Source organism: Mercenaria mercenaria, unplaced genomic scaffold (assembly GCF_021730395.1).
Source record: "Mercenaria mercenaria strain notata unplaced genomic scaffold, MADL_Memer_1 contig_4150, whole genome shotgun sequence".
NCBI lineage: Eukaryota > Metazoa > Mollusca > Bivalvia > Venerida > Veneridae > Mercenaria > Mercenaria mercenaria.
In genome coordinates, this window is record NW_026462358.1 from 50660 (window position 1) to 70536 (window position 19877).

A 19877-nucleotide genomic window follows, 5' to 3' on the forward strand; every position below is an offset into this window, starting at 1 on the left:
AGAAACGTACATTTGTTGATTGTTTCATAACATCTATTATAAATTTATAAACAAGGGTGCTACAATGTCACAATATATGCCCATCATAGCAAATACTCATATGGAATTTTTTGGGCCAATTATAAACAAGAGCTGTCAGAGGACAGCAATAATTGACTCTTTAACAGTCCTGTCAATTGAATGAATACAAAAGGGGCATAATTATGTAAAAATTTGAAAAAATGTTATAGAAACTGCACAGACCTTATCAGCTCATGACAGTGGACAAATGTGTGAAATTTTAATCAAATTCCCATTAGTGGATACTGAGATACCACCTTACATACAGCATAATAATTTAACTGCAAATTGTTAAGTGAAAAAAGGGGCATACATTTTGAAAAAATGCAAAGTAGAGTTATAGGACATGCACAGTGCATGTCAGATCCTGACATTGAAGTGAAGTTGTGTGAAGTTTAAATCCCTTTCCATTAGTGGATACTTAGATACCATCTTACATACAAAACAAGAGGGTCATGATGACCCTGGATCGCTCACCCGAGTAATACGAGCTAAATGTTTCAAATGTCAAACTGATGATTTTTATAACGTTTCTGGAAGATTTTCCGATGAACAATCAAGTAACCCCTGGGGCGGGACCAATTTTACCCCGGAGGTCATGATTTGAACAAAGTTTCTAGAAGTCTACTAGGCAAATTTATGAAGATTTCCCTATGTACAATCAGGTAATCCCTGGGGCTGGGTAAATTTGACCCTGGGGAGTCAAGATTGGACAAATTTTGTAGAGGTCCACTAGGCAAAGCTACATGTCAAATATCTAAGCTCTAGGCCTTCTGGTTTATTTTTAGAAATTTTTTGAAGATTTTCCTATGTAAAATCAAGTGACCCCTGGGGCGGGGTAAATTTTGACCCCGGGGGTCATAATTTGAACAAATTTTGTAGAGGTCCACCAGGCAATGCTACATGTCAAATATCTAAGATCTAAGCCTTCTGGTTTATTTTTAGAAAACTTTGAAGATTTTTCTATGTACCATCAAGTAACCCTATGGGGCGGGTCAATTTGACCCCTTGGGTCACGATTTGAACAAATTTTGTAGAGGTCTATTAGGCAATGCTACATGTGAAATATCTAAGCTCTAGGCATTCTGGTTTATTTTTAGAATTTTTTTGAAGATTTTGCTATGTAAAATCAAGTGACCCCTTGGGCGGGGTCAATTTTGACCCCGGGATCATGATTTGAACAAATTTAGTAGAGGTCCATTAGGCAATGTCAAATGTCAAATATCTAACCTCTAGGGCTTTTGGTTTTTGAGAAGATGTTTTAAGAATTTCCTATGTAAAATCAAATGGCCCCTGGGGCGGGGTAAATTTTGACCCCGGGGTCATGATTTGAAAAAATTTGGTAGAAGTCCACTAGGCAATGCTTCATACCAAATATCTAAGCTCTACGGCTTCTGGTTATTCAGAAGAAGATTTTTAATGATTTTCCTTTCGGTTGCCATAGCAACCAGAGTTCTGCATGAAATTCAATTCTTTGAACAATTTTAGTAGAGCTTCAGCCAAGGAACATTCCTGTGAAGTTTAGATGAAATTGGCCTAGCGGTTTATGAGGAGATGTCGTTTAAAGTAAAAGTTTACGGACAACAGATGCCGGACGGTGAGTGATCAGAATAGCTCACCGTGAGCCTTTGGCTATGGTGAGCTAAAAAACTTCACCAAAGACTGCTACTTGGAAAAAATGGCATAAATTTGAAAAAGAAATGAAAAGTAGAGTTGTGGGACCTAATTAGTGCATTCCTTCAGTAATTTTGACCTCTAAATGTGACCTTGACCTTTCAGCTAATGGCCAAGGTGTTGGGCATGACACATTATCTCATGCAGGGGAACATTTATGCCAAGTAATATTGTTATCCCTAGATGGATGACAAAATTCTGAACCCGACAGGAAATAAATGCTATTGACCTTTGACCTCCAACTGTGACCTTGACCTTAAATAGGAGTCCGGATTTTGTGCATGACATGTTGTCTCATTATTGGGAACATTTGTCCCAAGCAATGTTAAAATTCCTTCATGGATGGCAGAGTTATGAACAGGACAGGAAAAAAGCCCTGTTGACCTTTGACCGCCAATTATGACCATGGCCGTTAAGCTGGTGTTTCACATGACACATCACCTCTTCATGGGAAACATTTATACCAAGATATATATTGTAATCCCTGAAGGGATGACAGAGTTCTGGACCAGAGAGGACAAAAACATATTGACCTTTGACCTCCACTTGTGACCATGACCTTTAAAGAAAGGGTGTGGGTTTGGAGCATGACACATCATCTCAATCTATGGGGAACATTTGTGCCAAGTAATATTAAAATCCCTTCATGAGTGACAGAGTTATGGACCAGACAGGAAACAGACTCTGTTTATGCCATGTTAACATTTGACTGCAATGTATGACCTTGACCTTTGAGGTAGGGGTTTGAAATTTGCACATGAGACATCATCTTATTATCAGGTACATTTGTGCCTAGTAATATTAAAATACCTTCATGGGTGGCAGAGTTATAGACCGGACAGGAAAAAAGCCCTGTTGACCTTTGACATGCAATTGTGACCTTGACCTTTGATCCAAGGTCCAGATTTTGCACAGGACACGTCATCTCATCATGGGAAACATTTTTGCCAAGTAATATTGATATCCCTGCATGAATAACAAAATTGCAGGAATGACCGGAATGACGGAAAACAGCATTCTTATAGTCCCTGAAAATGGGTTTCAACAAATAGGGGACTAAATAACACAGCATGTAACTGAAGTGAAAAAATTCTTAAAGTTTGTGTGCAGAAATCTAGTGAACAAAGCCTTATACATGAAAAACAAAACTACTAAAATATCGACTAATGCAAATTTAGTTTATTTACAACTGCAAAATTTTCAAACATTTCCAAAAATAAAGATATCTTACTAAATCTGGAGGTCAGTCCCTTTAAAAATACATTTGCTTAATCCATCATTCAATAAATGATTCAGTGAAACATATTAACGTAAAATTGTACAATGTGAATAAATACAATAAAGATAAAGTTGTCTGATTTTTTCACATTGTACAATTTTACTTTAATAACATGTTTCACTGATTCATTTATTGTGAACAACCAATTAAGCAGATGTCATTTAAACGGGACTGACCTCCAGTCTGGCTGACTCATGGGTTCTGCACATCTTGATGAGGTGATCATTTGATCTAAGTTTCATGAAAATTCTTCAAAGGGTTTAGGAGGTACAGAGCAGACATGAAATGTTACGGACGAACAGATCTTCACCAAACTTAAACAAAATCTGTTTGTCAACAAGTCCTCTGCCAAGTTTGATAACTAGCCAAACTGACCTAGGCACTTTGGAATTATGGCCCTTGAATTACTGAAAATCGGCCTTTTTTACTCTTGTCTGCGCTCTAAATCGAACATTTCTCATCCGACCTTCACCAAACTTAAAAAATGTGTTTGTCTATAACTCCTCAGCCAAGTTTCATAACTAGCCAAATTGCCTTAGGCACTTGTGAATTATGGCCCTTGAATAACCCAAAAGCATCCTTTTTACTCTTCAAAGGTATATTTGTAGTGAGTACACAGTATATAAAGACTGACTTACTATTGAATTATTAGCCAGTTGTGGGAGACATGCACTTTTCTGAAAAGCAGCTCTACTTTTAAGTTGGTTTACAAATGTTTGTTCCTAAACCTTCTGAAAGGCAACACTGGCCTGTGTCTTACAATCATTTCTGACAAACCTTTGTAACAATCTTTGAAAGGATTGTTTGCTTGGACAAGTTTTCTACAAACTAGTTTACGATCCTGATGATCAGTGAAAGCATCAACACTCAGCAAATCGGCAACAACTCTCTTTACATCATCTCGGTATGATGGCAGTGTATGGTAACCTTTTCTGCCACGAATGTTACAAATGTCATCTACATGTTTTACAGCATTTATTAAATGCGGAAATTCCTTTGAATGCTTAATAATGCTTTCTTTTGTTTGGAATCCTGAGCAAGTGTTTTTGGTGTCCCTATTTAGAATTTCAACATATTCATCAAGAGAAATATTGCTGTTTTTACCCCCAGATATGTTAATAAACCTGTTGGCAATGAGACGTTTAGTCTGATGAACAGGCAGAGTTCCAGACACCATTGCAGTTAAATGAACACTACCAATGAAATATTTGATTTTATGGGTTTTATTATAAATGGGGGTTTCATATTTTGCACTTCTTACAACCCTATAACCATCTCCCATATCAACTGCTGAATCTAGATTTTTATGCAAAGCAGTCAGTCTGAACAGAGAAAGCACATAGTCATGTAATTCATCAGATGCTTCTTTTTTCAACGTTTTGTCAGAATTTTGCTTAGACGGTTGAAATGCATGTTCATTTTTTTCATGAGCTTTTAAAGAATCTACATATGAGTACGAGCTGTTACAGAAATGACATTTGAATCTATCATTTTCAAGCGAGCTAATCCAGTAATTTTCCTCATGGTCTGGATTTGTTAGGATTTCTCTCAACTCCATAAACATATCATCTTCAAAAAAGGCTTTGTTCACTAGATTTCTGCATACAGAATTAATCCAGTTTATTTTACACTCATTAGTCCACCCATCAAAATCCTTAGGCAAAGGTATCTCAGATTCAGCATTATCGAGTCCAAAATTATTCAAAAATAAAACACAGCACATAGCATCAAACACTGTATAATAAAGATGTTTATAAGCTCTATATGAATTTTTCACCTCTCCTTTAACATTCCTTGCATTCAGGAAGTTTCTGTAATAATAAATTGTTCCTCTGTCTCTGGATGGTTCTGTGTTGTATGTGGTTCTATGAATGGCCTGCAAAAGTTAACAATGGAATTTAAAGAAATAAACGGGTCTGAAAAAAAAATGGTCAGATATTGTTAATGGATTAAACAGACATTAAATACTGGATGATAAACTCTGACAGATGATTAAGCCAACCACCTTTGAATTATTTTATTGTAATTGGTTACTTAACTATAAAAGAACAACCCGTCTAATAGCAAACACTTACAACACCAACTGGTGTAAACAGAAACAGAATTGGTAAATAGTCTGAAAAAATAAATGACTTAAATTTATCTCTTTAAAAATTATTTATCCAAAATTACTGGCGAAAAGGATTTTTTGCGCATGCTCAATGTCAACCCATATGAAGGTCTGACATTGGGCCACTTCTCAGTACTTGATCCAGAATTACCGTTGCAGCATTTTTAGGAAGGTCTCAAGATAATACTATGGAGAAAATTTTGTAAATGACAAAATGGTAAAATGTACATACAGTCCCCATTTTACATATCCATTTCAGGACCTCACTTCGTCTGAGCTTGCTTACTAAATATAAATTTGAATTATGTAAATTTTTTCAGTAACTGTTAAGCTTTATTTTGATACCTACCACTGATAACAACTTGCAGACATAAAAAAGTTACAGGTAAAAAAATCCTCATTTTCTGTCAGAGTTTATCATCAGATTTTTCATTTATCATAGACTTACTTTGAGGTCAATATGTATGTTTACGGACCTATAAAAATCATACTGACCTCAGACTGCATTATCGGTCAAAATCATTTTAACAGGTCCATAAAAAAAACATACTGACCTCGGCATAAGTCAATAACTGTATGATATTTAATAGTCCAAAGTACTAGTATTTACTATATGTAAGTCAAAATAAAGGCTAGTGTATAAAGTCAGAGTGAGGCCGAATAAGTGCAATTCTTATATGATTGTTTCTGTTAAAACACGCTTTTGACATTCGAACAAGTCGTCTGATTGGTATAAATAAAAATAGCAATACTGGAAATCAAAAATATACAGAAGACGTATGTGAATTGGTCGTTCTCAGATCTTCGTTTAGAATATCAAGTACTTAAGTCACATTGGTGGGAGACATAATGAAAAAACAAATCTCACCTCTAGGAAATTCATCAACCTATGAAAATCCTCAATTTTCAAAATAAAACCCTCTAGTCGTTCCAACCCACTGTCGGCATTGCTCATTGCTTTTTGTGCAAGTTGAATTCTTTCATCAGTTAGCCTATCACCTTTAACAACAAAGACATATTGAAATGTTATTTATGCTAAATACAAAATAACGTGTGCTCATAACACATACACATGAGAAAATGTACGTTTATTAAAAAGAAATCCCCTATCACAATATAATAATGTAAAATACAAGAGGGTCATGATGTTCCTGGATCGCTCACCTGAGTAATATGAGCTACATGTTTCAAATGTCAAACTGATGATAAAATATTAAGAAATTCAGTAGGTCACATTCATGGTCAATGATATTCAGTGTTTTACGATTTGTGTGCAAAACTGTGTATGTCATCAAAATTTCAAGGCTGCATCTTAAAAAACAAGAAAGCAGGTCAGTAGGTGAAGGTCACAGTCAAGTGACATCATATTACTTAGGGTCATCAGGTAATTATAATTAAACAGTCTTGGAAATAGGATCAGATGATTTTTTAAGTATTTTTCCTATATAACATAATAACTAAGTGACCCCAGGGCGGGCCTCTTTTAACCCCATTGGCATAATTTAAACAATTTTGGTAGAGGACTTCTAGACAATGTGTCATACCAAATATCAAAAGCCTAGGTCGTATGGTTTCAGACAAGAAGATTTTTAAAGCTTTTTCCTATATAAGTCTATATAAAACTTGGGACCCCCAGGGCAGGGCCTCTTTTCACCCAAGGGGTACAATTTGAACAATTTTGGTTGAGGACCATAAGACAATGCTACAAACAAAATATCAAAGGTCTAAGTGTTGTGGTTTCAGACAAGAAGATTTTTAAACTTTTGTTCCTACATGTATATAAGTCTATGGAAAACTTGGGACCCCCGGGGCGGGGCCATATTTGACCCTAGGGGGATAATTTGAATAATCTTGGTAGGGAACCACTAGATGATGCTACATACCAAATATCAAAGCCCTAGGCCATGTGGTTCTGTACACGAATATTTTCAAAGCGGGGCCATATTTGACACTAGGGGGATTATTTGAATAATTTTGTTAGAGGACCACTATATGATGCTACACACCAGATATCAAAGCCCTGTGGTTTTGGACAAGAAATATTTTTAAGTTTTTCCCTTCAGTTGCCATCGCAACCAGAGTTCCGCATGGAATTCAATTCTTAGAACAATTTTGAAAAGGGGCCACCCAAGGATCATTCCTGTGAAGTTTGGTGTTATTCTGCCCAGTGGTTTTCAAGAAGATTTTTTTTTGAAAATGTTGACAGATGCTCGAGGGATGATGGACATTGAGCAGTCAGAAAAGCTCACCATGAGCCTTTGGCTATCGTGAGCTAAAAACTATAGGACTTCTCTTTAATAAAATCCTCATCATCACCCACATCTATGACTGAAATACTGTTGAAAAACGGCACTAAACCCAGAAGAAACAAACAAAGAAACAAACATCAAATAGCACAATGGCCGTAACATTTGCTCCTATATTTAATGAATTATCCCACTTAAAGTTTTGGTGCACCATCACTCTATCTCTGTTATTATAGTTACAGAGATAAAGAGAGAGTGAATAAAAACTTAAACCAATAATGCAAACGTTGATGCCAGGGCGAGTAGGATAACTCTCCATATAGTCAAGCCAACAATGAAAAGCTAAATAAACTGGAGCTGCTTTTGCGCATGTCTCCCACAACTGCCTAATGACATAAATGAAAAATAAGAAGTCAGTCTTTATATACTGTTTACTAACTACAAAACTTTTAATATACCTTTAAGAGTAAAAGGCCTACTCTGGGTAATTCAAAAGCTATAATTCCGAAGTGCCTCAGCCAATTTTGCTACTTATCCAACTTGCCTGGATAAGTTTGGTTAAGATCGTATGAGAAATGTTCAAGTTAGAGCGTGAAGAAGAGTAACAAGAGTGCAAGAATGTCACAATATACGCCCGTCACAGCAAATTTCTTTACTCTAGCACCTGTATTTGCAAATGGAATTTTAATTTTGTGGTTGTTTAGTAATAACTAAGTGTTTTGTTTTTCTAAGTCCACAAAAAAACTCCTTACCAGGTAGAGATACCTTAAAATACACCTAAAATTGGAAAGTAACATCTATGTTGTACCACAGAAAAGTGGTCTTGGTTTTTCCCTACGGTCAATTATAAAAAAGTTACAATATAAGTTATTTATAGTAACAACTAAGGGAAGTTAATCTTAAAAAAAAAAAAAAAAAAAAAAAAAAAAAAAAAAAAAAATCAAAAAAAAATTGTAAGTCCACACAAAAATCTTTACCAGGTAGAGACTGGTCAAAATACACCTCAAAATTGGATGTAGCATGCATGTTGTACTACAGAAAAGTGGTCTCGATTTTTCCCTACGACTAGTAATGAAAAAGTTACAATATAAGCTATTTATAGTAACAACAAAGGGAAGTAATTCTAAAGAAGGGAACTGCGCATGACACTTCGTCCCATGATGGTGTATAATTGTGTCAAGTTACATCAAAATCCCTCCATGCATGAAGAAGAAATGCTTCGGACAAAGTCATTCTTGTATCTGACCTTTGGCCTCTAAGTGTGACCTTGACCTTAGACCTAGGGACCTGGTTCTTGCGCATGACACTACGTCTTGTGGTGGTGAACATTTGTGCCAAGTTATATCAAAATCCCTCTATGCATGAAGAAGAAATGCTCCGGACAAGGTTTTCATTCTTGTATCCTTTGACCTCTAAGTGTGACCTTGACCTTAGACCTAGAGACCTGGTTCCTGCGCATGACACTCCGCCTCATGGTGGTGAACATTTGTGCCAAGTTATATCAAAATCCCTCTATGCATGAAGAAGAAATGCTCCGGACAAAGTTTTCATTCTTGTATCCTTTGACCTCTAAGTGTGACCTTGACCTTAGACCTAGGGACCTGGTTCTTGCGCATGACACTCCTTCTCATGATGATGAACAATTGTGCCAACTTTCATCAAAATCCCTCTATGCATGAAGAAGATATGCTCCGGACAAAGTCATTCTTGAATTTGACCTTTGACCTCCAAGTGTGACCTTGACCTTAGACCTAGGGACCTGGTTCTTGCGCATGACACTCCGTCTCATGATGGTGAACAACTGTGCCAAGTTTCATCAAAATCCCTTCATGCATGTAGAAGATATGCTCCGGACAAGGTCTGTGGACGCCGCCCGCCCGCCCGCCAGGGGCGTTCCCATAATACGTCCCGTTTTTCAAACGGGCGTATAAAAAGGGCAGTTTTCGGTTATTCAAGGGCCATAATTCATAAGAGCCTGGGCCGACTTGGCTAGTTATTTAACTTAGACGAGGACTTATTGTCAAACACATTTTCTTCAAGTTTGATAAAGATCAAATGAGAAATACTCTACTTGGAGCTCAGAGAAGAGTAACAAGAGCTGTCCGTAAGACAACGCGCTCAACTTTTCTCAGTGCTTCACTCTGAATTAGAGCTTTGCCATTAAAAAAATCCAAGTTAAAAAGGGACATAACTCTGTCAAATTCAAATCATAGTTATGGGAATTGTGTCTCCTGGTGCAGACTTTATAAATAACTATTTGAGTTTGAAGTCAAAAGCTTTAATAGTAACCGAGATATTTGACTTTATCAAAAAAAAAAAAAAAATCTAAGTTAAAAAGGGACATAATTCTGTCAAAATTCAAATCAGAGTTATGGGGATTGTTTCTCCTGGTGTACATTTTGATGGTAAACAAGTATTTTAAGTTTCAAGTCAAAAGCTTTGATAGTAACAGAGATATTTGACTTTATCAAAAACTTTAAGCAAAAGTTCTAAGTTAAAAACGGGCATAATTCTGTCAAAATTCAAATCAGAGTTATGGGAATTGTATCTCCTGGTGTAGACTTTGATAGTAAACAACTATATAAAGTTTCAAGTCAAAAGCTTTAATAGTAACAGAGATATTTGACTTTATCAAAAAAATTAACGGAGATGGCGACGACGACACGGACGCGAGTACAATAGCTATACTTTTTCTTCGAAAAGTCGAGGTAAAAAGCTAGTGATTGAACTTTGCCAAAGTGTGATAGTCAAACACATCTTGTTGAAGTTTGGTGAAGATCGGATGAGAAATGTTTGACTTAGAGTTTCACAACAATTGTGACAGACAACCAGACAGAAAAACACACATACATACACAGACATGAGTAAATCAATATGTTTCCCACACCACTGTGTGGTGACAGACATAATACTCTTTCAAAACTTACTATGTGAAGCTTTTTAATATTGAAATTTAATAGTAAATATCACATACCCTCTGTGTACATCCGCCATGAAGTAACACCATTCCATTCAAATACTGAAGGGTTGTCATTTCTCTATTTCTTGCATGTAATGCAATGCCAATAGCAAATAAGACATGGTGAAATTCTTTACTCGGAACAGACATCGGAATGTCATTTGAAGCCATGGATGACACAATCTGGAGAGTATTTGGAGCACCAAGTAACAACTGCTGGTGTAAGGTATCCCAAGAAAACTGCATTATTCCATTATAGGACTTATCATTCAGCACAAAGGCAGACTTCCTTTTACAGATGCTAGCACACTCTGACTGTATAATACTTGCAGCACATGAAACAACATCTTCTGGGCAAGTTGACTTCAAAATAGTTAGCAGTTTCTTTTCTACATTTTCATTTGTAAAAATGGCTTTGCACATTTTAATGTATGCTGCATTGGTTACTAGTGCTGTCTTCACTCCACTGTCATAGTATATGGTTATCTGCAATTACATATAAAATGATAAATTAGAATTCTGGAAAGACCTACTCACTCAGCATGACATGATTTCTTGAATAATTATAATAATGTCTAATAGGTATTTACAGTAAAATAGCATACAGTATAGAAATTTAAATTTTATATTTAAATTAACAGATTTCACTAATATTATCAATGAAATAGACTTACTTAAATTTAGGTGTAGTAATAAGCTAGTCTCTATATACAATACATTATCGCGATGCAGATGCAACTTTATGGTACATATTGCGATACAAAGTACGTATCATAAGTAAGCATTCATTTGACAAAATAAAAATGTTCTTACACTTGGGAAGTAATGAAAATTTTTATTTAAAATTGAAAAAAAAATGTTATAAATGATGAATTTGTTTAGTTACTATCTTTAAGGTAGTTCTACACATTTGGATCAATTTCTTTTCTACAATGTAGAATTTGATTAAACTCTATTTTTTCCAAACTTTAGAGTATACCAAGAAAATCCAGCAAATAAAAAGAATAGGGTCATGTGCTTGATTTTTTGCTAGACTCATTTGAAAAATTTGGACTTCACGCAATATTTCATAATAGGAGTCTATGGAAAATCATAACTTTCATAACATTTACACGAATAGAATTTTTTTCTACAGTGTAGATTTTGATGAAACTTCTCACAGTTGTAAATAAACACATGGCCTATAATTTCGTGAAATAAAATGTATAGGTCCGTGTGCTTCTTTTTGAGACATTTGACCATGATTAAAGTGAACCGGACATTTCGCGCTAACTTTAAGACATTATTTTTATTATTTTAACACGTCATATGTTTTAATGTCATACTTTTACTTTAGAAATATAGCAAATTTACTCACAGGTTTCAATTCATTCATAAAATGATTTTCATTTCCATACGCCGAATCCAGGCATTATTCTACGTTTTCCGGATAAATGATGTTACGCCATCACTTCCGGTTTATCAAACGTGCAGAACTACCTTAATACTGACTGTATGAAAATTTAATTTACTATTTCTAGTTTTCACTATATTGCTTCTGTATCACGAAAAAGGCCTATGACCTGTATCGCCAGACTAAATCGTACCATTATACAGTGAATTTCAATATTTACCCTGTTGAGCTGTAGTTCATGAACTGATGAGCATTCATGAACTGTTCACGAACTGTTCATGAACATTCCTGAACCATTCGTGAACAATGCGATGAATGTTCCTCAAAAAGTTTGTGAACTGCTCACGAACCAAAAGTTCATGAATTGTTCATGAAACTATTCCTAAAAAAGTTCACCAACTGTCTGTGAACCTAAAGTTCAAGAATTATTCATGAACTGGTTCTTCAAAAATTTCACCTTTGGTGCATGATTTTAAGTTCACGAATTATAAGTTAAGTAATCAAACAAGTGACTTCATTCCAAACTCCAGTGCAGTATTTGATTTTATTTCAATTATGCTGATGGTTCATGAACCTGAAGTTCATACACTGTTCATGAACTTCAAATTAATGAATTGATCAATCAAGTATGAAATTCATAAAATTCATAAAACAGGATCCGTTTACTTGTAAAAGCTTCTAGTATTTACAGCTGAAGGCTAATACCAGAGTTACTGATAACATACATATGACTAGGAATGTTACTACATGTATTTTGTATTTTATGTTGTCTGCAATTTGTACAAAATTTTGATTAAACATTGGGGATAGCTAACAGAAGTTTCATCATTATTTGGCAATTTAGAAAATGTCACTGGCAAAGAATAATGGTGTACACTGATACATGGTTGGTGAATTTATTGATGTCTTTCATTTCATACCAGAAATCCTTGAAATATTCATGAACTTGTTCAAGAATGAATCAAGATTTTTTCATGAATGTCAATATACCTATAGAATTCAAGAAAAATTCTTGAAAAAAAATGATGAACATTTTATGAGCAGTGTAAGAATATTAAATTCTTAAAACATTCTTGATGTGTTCTTAAGAAAAAGTCATCTAAGATTCAATAAAAGTACTAAAAATTCAAAACCTTTTTCTAGTTCAGTACCAGTTCTTGAACACAATAAGGAGTTTCTGAACTGTTCACTCATTAAACATAAAACTTAGGTTTTCCTTTTACAATAAATGAATAAGTTCATGAACTGTTCATGAATGTTCATGAACATTAAATTTATGTCACATGATCAGTTTCCATTATTTTGTTGCATGCTGGGAGATTTTTTGCACATGTGATTCAGCAATTTTTTAGAAGTTTGTGCAGCAAATGAGAAGGAAATATTTATCATACTACAGTAAGGAATGGTTTAAAAGGAACATGAGTATACTGAATATCAAATAAGTAATTATGGTGTTGTCATAAATTGTTCATTTTAAAAATATAAAATCCTTTTAAAATGTCACATGTTTTCACGACCCTGAAACAAAGCTAGTATCTAATCTGAATGTCAGTCTTGAGATTAAAGTAAATTAGACCATCTAGCAACTGAATTTTGGATAAAATTTCACTTGGGATTTTGTTGTTTTTTCCGCTTTTTTATATTTTGGAATTTGAAGACCTTTTTCAGTGTCGTATGAGGGCGTAATAATTTTTAAATGCAAAATGGACACAATCGGATGTCCTTGGGATTTAATCACAGGTTTAAACAGTGCAAAGTGTTCTCAAGTCACTGACCTGAGAAAGCCTGCTTTTCTCAGACAGGCTTTATCAGGCAGTTGCTACAGGAACGTCACTATTGTCAAAATCACTGTTTCTAATTCAGCTGGGTTCATCAACTTTCCATTTATCTTGTTACTTTTAGTTCATGAACCCCTGGTTCATGAACTATGGTTCATCAACTTGATGAATAGTTGATGCCGCAAAAAGTCCCATTTGTAGTTGATGAACTGTTCATGAATAGTTCACGAATAGTTCAAGAAATATTCATGAACTGTTCATCAAGTTCACGAATTTCTGGTTCATCAAATTCATGAACCTATCAATTCATGAACTTTGATGAACACATCCAGTTCATGAATTTGATGAACCAGTCCAGTTCATGAACTTGATGAACCACACCCAGTTCATGAATTTTTGATGCCGTAAAAAGTCCCATTTGTAGTTCACGAACTTTCGTGAACTATTCATGAACAAAGTTCTGGAATAGTTCAAGGATTATTCATGAACTGTTCATGAATTTCTCAACAGGGTAGTTACATTCTTAAAAAATAAAAATACATTGTATCTGCAAACTAATACAGATTTAACAGTACAAATAACAGTACTGTTGATAAAAAACATTTTCTTCTTTCTTCATTCAATAATAATACATATCTTAAAGGCACTGGCCTCAGAATGGTTGGAAAAAAGAAGATTTTATTACAGATTCAAAAATTACCTCTGTATTTCTTTATAATCGTTTGAAACTGAATTTAATATTTATTTTTTCTTTATTACGCATTTTCAAAATAATTTGGATAGGAAAACTCATGTTCTAATGTTCATAATCAATAGACCAAAGTTTAATTTTAAAGGAAGGTAATTTTAATAAAAATCTGCAGGCCAGTGCCTTTAAGGACTGATAAAACTCGGCTGTAACTGATAATGTACAATACCTTTTACAATTTATTATATTTTTTTGTATTTCTTTTTTAAAAACCAATGAGAGTAGCTATCTCTAGATTTGTGTGCAATATCAGAATAATTTTATAACTGCAAAGTTTTGGGCAGAAAATATTAGAAATAAAACATTTATGTTTTGATATAGAAGTATATGTATTATTATAAATTTTTATACATAATTATTATGTTAGCAGTCTATAAACTATAAAAAAAACATTACCCTGTGAATTATTATTTATGCACACTGCAGCAGTATTTAAGTTGCATCCAAATATGAAAACATATGCCTATAATTCTTCAGGTATGGTACTGTTGTTGCATTTTCAGACATACTTTCTACAAAAAAGTAACAAACATAAAACTGGATAAGTAAACAATAAAGAATAACCTCTTACCATAGCGAATGCTGAAAATAATAACAAAACATTATGACAATTCATTCTGATGTTATTAATTACACTTGGAAATTGAAACTGAACACGAAATGAGACATAGGAAATGAATGAAAATTTGAAAGATAACTTTGATAGATTCAGTCTGATTATTTATTGCTTATGTGTTATTGTTTTCATATAAAACATTATGAGATAAATTCGAAATCCAATTAAAGTTCAACTTCACATCTTTCATTTTCCAAGACTTTTCAAGGTACTCAGTAACTGGCAACCCTGTTTATGCGAAATTATTTCAAAATTCCTTGATGAATGGTGGAGTTATGGACACGTTAAAAAACAGACCATGTTAACCTTTAACATCTCAGTGTGACATTGACCTTCCAGTAAGAATTTACACAGACGTACGCACGGACGCGTACACAGACAGACTGACTCACAGACGGACAGTGTGACTTCAATATGCCCACCTTTGGGGTATAAAAAATTGGTGGTGTTGAAAGGATAAAAGGATACTGATGATTTAGAAAGTTAATGAATATTTTTTTGGGTGGTAAAATGGGTGGGAGGGGTTTAATGCAGATTGTTGCAGTCTGCACATTGTGTCATTATCAATATATTCCAAATTTAAAGTCAATACGTAAAGCTTTAATACTTTTTAAGTCATGCTATGCACACAAAATATGATTGGCAGATTTGACTTTGCTGATCTACCACCCTGGTTCATGCATTCTGCACAGTGCCTCATTATCACCTATCTGCATGCAGCGTTGGCCACTGTTATGGATAGTGAAAGGGTAAACCTTTGACCTTTAGCTGTGACCTTGATCTTGAACTGATATGGCTGACTCATGAATTCTGCACAACGTCTTGATGAGGTGATCATTTGACCAAAGTTTGATGAAAATCCTTCAAGGGGTTTAGGAGATACAGAGTGGACACAACATGGAAGGCTCAAACATTTGACCCTCAGTTGTGACCTTGACCTTGAGCCGGCATGGCTGACTCATAAGTTCTGCACATCCTCTTGATGAGGTGATCATCTGACCTAAGTTTGATGAAAATCCTTCAAGAGGTTTAGGAGATATACAGCGGACACGAAATGGAAGGCTCAAACATTTGACCTTAAGTTGTGACCTTGACCTTGAGCTGGCATGGCTGACTCATGGGTTCTGCACATTCTCTTGATGAGGTGATCATTTGACCCAAGTTTGATGAAAATCCTTCAAGGGGTTTAGGAGATACAGAGTGGACACAAAATGGAAGGCTCAAACATTCGACCCTCAGTTGTGACCTTGACCTTGAGCCGGTATGGCTGACTCATGAGTTCTGCACATCCTCTTGATGAGGTGATCATTTGACCCAAGTTTGATGAAAATCCTTCAAGAGGTTTAGGAGATGATAGAGCGGACATGAAATGGAAGGCTCAAACCTTTGACCTTAAGTTGTGACCTTGACCTTGAGCCGGCATGGCTGACTCATGAGTTCTGCATATCGTCTTGATGAGGTGATCATTTAATCCAAGTTTCATAATTATCCTTCAAGAGGTTTAAGGGATACAGAGCGGACACGAAATGGTAGGCTCAAACATTTGACCTTTAGTTGTGACCTTGATCTTTAGCCAACATGGCTGACTCATGGGTTCTGCACATCGTCTTGATGAGGTGATCATTTGATTCAAGTTTCATGATTATCCTTCAAGGGGTTTAGGAGATACAAAGCGGACACGAAATGGAAGGCTCAAACCTTTGACCTTGAGCTGTGACCTTGACCTTGAACCGACATGACTGACTCATGGGTTATGCACATCGTCTTGATGAGGTGATCATTTGACCCAAGTTTCATGAAAATCCTTCAAGGGGTTTAGGAGATACAGAGCGGACACAAAATGTTACGGAAGGACAGAAGGACGGACGGAGACCATTCCTATTCCCCACCCCCCCCCCCCCAAACCATTTGTGGCGGGGGATTAATGAAGTGGGCAATAAGAAGTTTTTCTACTTTTTTAACCAAAACAATTGAGTTTCTATACTATAAAATGTGAGCTAATTCTTACATTAAGTCTTACTTACTTTGAAATCATTGGTGAAATGATAGGTAGCTGATAGAACAGTTTTATTAACAAAATTATCATTTCTCTTACACAACAAAATATTTTAATGTGAAAGTAATCACCTTGCACAATTTTTTACATGAATTGATAAATGACACAGTATTACTTTCATTTATAATCTACACACTGTCAGTGATCACATATTGAATGATCACATATTCAATGATCTCTGTACATCACAACTCGATTTTGCTTAGCATATGATAGTGCAACAGTCTAGTTCTTTATCACAAAGCTTTTTGTAACAGATCACAAGTTGTGTTTTTTTTTATCCCAAGTCTGTTTCCGAGTTTTGTCTGAATAATACAAAAATTTGAAGACACACTTTCAATTAACCCAGATGCTGGCATATCTAGAAGTTTTTTTGGCACGACAAAGTGGTCTAAGGCTGATCTAAAACCAACACTGGTCACACTGCAACGTTTTAGTGTATGCGTTTTCAGTCTCTCATTTTTGGCACTAATAAGAGTGCCACAGTCTTTACCTTTTTATAATCATTCTCAGTAACATTAAAACAATTCCTCAAAGGGTCCTTAGGTTTCATGGTTATATATTAGAAATGACAATGTGAGCTAAATTGGAAACTGCCAATGGCCAGATTTAACTTATTCAGACTTCTAACTTTAATAATCCCTTGATCTTGCTCAATAATTGCTAAATCATGATCATAATAATGTCTATTCAATAGATTTTTATAGGTATTGTAACATTAGGCATGAGGGTGTCATTGTTATCACTATATGGGTTGTAAGTCAACTTAAGTGTTGAAATATGTCTTGAAGTATGAACTGAAATATTATACTACCCAGTATTGCCCACTATTGCCCAGTAAAACGCGGGCTTACCCAGTATTACCCACTGGGCTGGGCAATATGCTTAAAACCCGGGTTTTTGCCAACCCTGTCTGCATACCAAATTTGGAGTCAAAACTTTGCAATGTTATCTAATTATGCTCTGGACATGAAATATCATGGACAGTTTTCACATTTTAGCTCATTTTGTGACCTTGACATTTGACCTACAGAGCTGCTGTCTCATGGCCATCTTCCTATATGCCAAGTTTAAAGTCAGTACCTTTAATGTTTACAAAGGTAGGCTCCAGTCAAATTATTATGGACACACAGAAAGATGCAAACACAATCAGATCAAACAGGCATATAACACGATTTTCATAAAGTCTCAACCAAATTTGCATGCACTGAATTTAACATTAAAGCACTTAATTGAACATGCTCAAATCAGCAAATTATGTTAGCAATAAGAAAATAAACAAGAGACACATACTGAGATTATTTAGAAAATTCCTGCACTTGGGCTTACTTTAAATGAAACCAGTTTAAAAGCAGTTAGGAAATACATAAAGCAAATGCTGTTTCATTGTTGTTACTGTTTTCTTAATAATCTCAGTACAAGCCTATAAACTGTTAATTTCAAACATGTATTTAGTATATTTATCCTTACCTGTACTTTATTCCCAATTATTGAAGTTTTCTCACTGGAAAATAACGACTGTGTGGCCTTTGTTGTTGTACAACGGTCCTGGTGTCCAGCTCCATCAGTTTCTATAATTAATATATTCTTTTTTATCACACTTATTGTTTGGAAAAATGTACCAGTATGTGCATTCAATAGCATATTTAACACAAAAACACATAAAATAAGTTATATATAATATAAGTATGCATTATTTTATATCACAATTCTGGTTTAAAAAGCCAAACTGTACATGTATATGACATATCTTAATTATTTTTAGTATGTGCATTCATTACATTCAACAGAATTGTTAACAGAAAATTTAAATACCTAAATACCCTATCAGTATGTAAAACATCATCAATATGGAGCAATCGTAACATATGATAAATCAATGTTATCAAATGTTATTACCCTCATAAAAATATGAAGACTAAAGCAAAATAGTTTAACCCTTATCATGCTGGACATGACTGAATTATTCTGCCTTTGCGACCAGTGTAGATCATGATCAGCCCGCACATCCGTGCAGTCTGATTATGATCTGTGCTGTTCACCATTCAGTCAGTATATTTTTGATAATCACCCCTTTTAACAGTTAATGGTACTGTCTAAATCAAAAGATGGACAAGTTCACTATAGAAATTTAGCAGGGTAAGGGTGAATATTAAATTGAAAAAAACCAAATGAATGTAAATAACACACCTGTACAGACAAGAGGGATAACAGAAGGCTTAACATCACAAGGCAGGATACATGGACAATCTTGAATCAGTTGAAGTTTGTTACTTCTCTTGAAAGTCTAATAAAAAAAGAAAGAAAGTAATGAAGAACATTTTATCATCTAAGCAGCTTGTACATATTCATTAACATCCAATAAGATGGTGAATTTAAAATCATTTCATACTAATATAAAATGGTTTTAAAATGTTTCAGCTCATTCATATATTTACACATGAAATTCAAATATGTATTTAACTTTAAGTAAAGTCAAATTAAACTATTTATAGACTACTTGCACAAGTAACCTTTGGAGTTTCAAGCAGTAACCAGTATTGTATCTTTTGCGTTACATAAAAATGTAAACAAGCATCATTGTATGCCATATTAATTAATATGTCGACAATTTCCAGCATAATATTTCATACAATCATCTCAAATTGTATTCATTTACTTAAAATTCCTATGAAAGATAGCTATGACGGCTTTTAAAAATAGTAACTTAAATGTTACCATCTTAATTGCATCTCTCAAACTTTTAATTTGGTTCTTTTGCATATGCTAGGGAAAAACTTTTCACTCCTTTGACGTGATCAGCAAGTCTTTGCACAAAAACTTTGGGACACTGCAAAAAAGAATCAATATGTTTTTTTGTTTTCTGCAATTCTTCGTTTTTTTAATCACTTTCACTGTACTGCATTAATAATATGCCTGTTCAGTTGGAACAAAACACGACACCAAGTATAACTTTAA

The 19877-nt window shown here is 34.7% G+C and overlaps 2 protein-coding genes across 2 annotated transcripts; both read right to left on the minus strand.

Annotated features, from left to right (window-relative positions):
• Nucleotides 1-63: 63 nt before the first annotated feature.
• Nucleotides 64-10276, minus strand: LOC128553655 (uncharacterized). Its single transcript, XM_053534832.1, has 3 exons — nt 10255-10276; nt 5992-6122; nt 64-4889 (listed from the first exon to the last, which is right to left on the minus strand). The coding sequence occupies exons 1-3, from the start codon at nt 10274-10276 to the stop codon at nt 3720-3722; spliced, it is 1323 nt and encodes a 440-aa protein (XP_053390807.1). The 3' UTR covers nt 64-3719.
• Nucleotides 10277-10314: 38 nt separating this feature from the next.
• Nucleotides 10315-18490, minus strand: LOC128553656 (uncharacterized; the record flags this gene model as incomplete). Its single annotated transcript, XM_053534833.1, has 2 exons — nt 10315-10814; nt 18390-18490. Coding segments are annotated over 2 exons (593 nt in total), but the record flags the coding sequence as incomplete, so codon positions are not given.
• Nucleotides 18491-19877: the final 1387 nt, after the last annotated feature.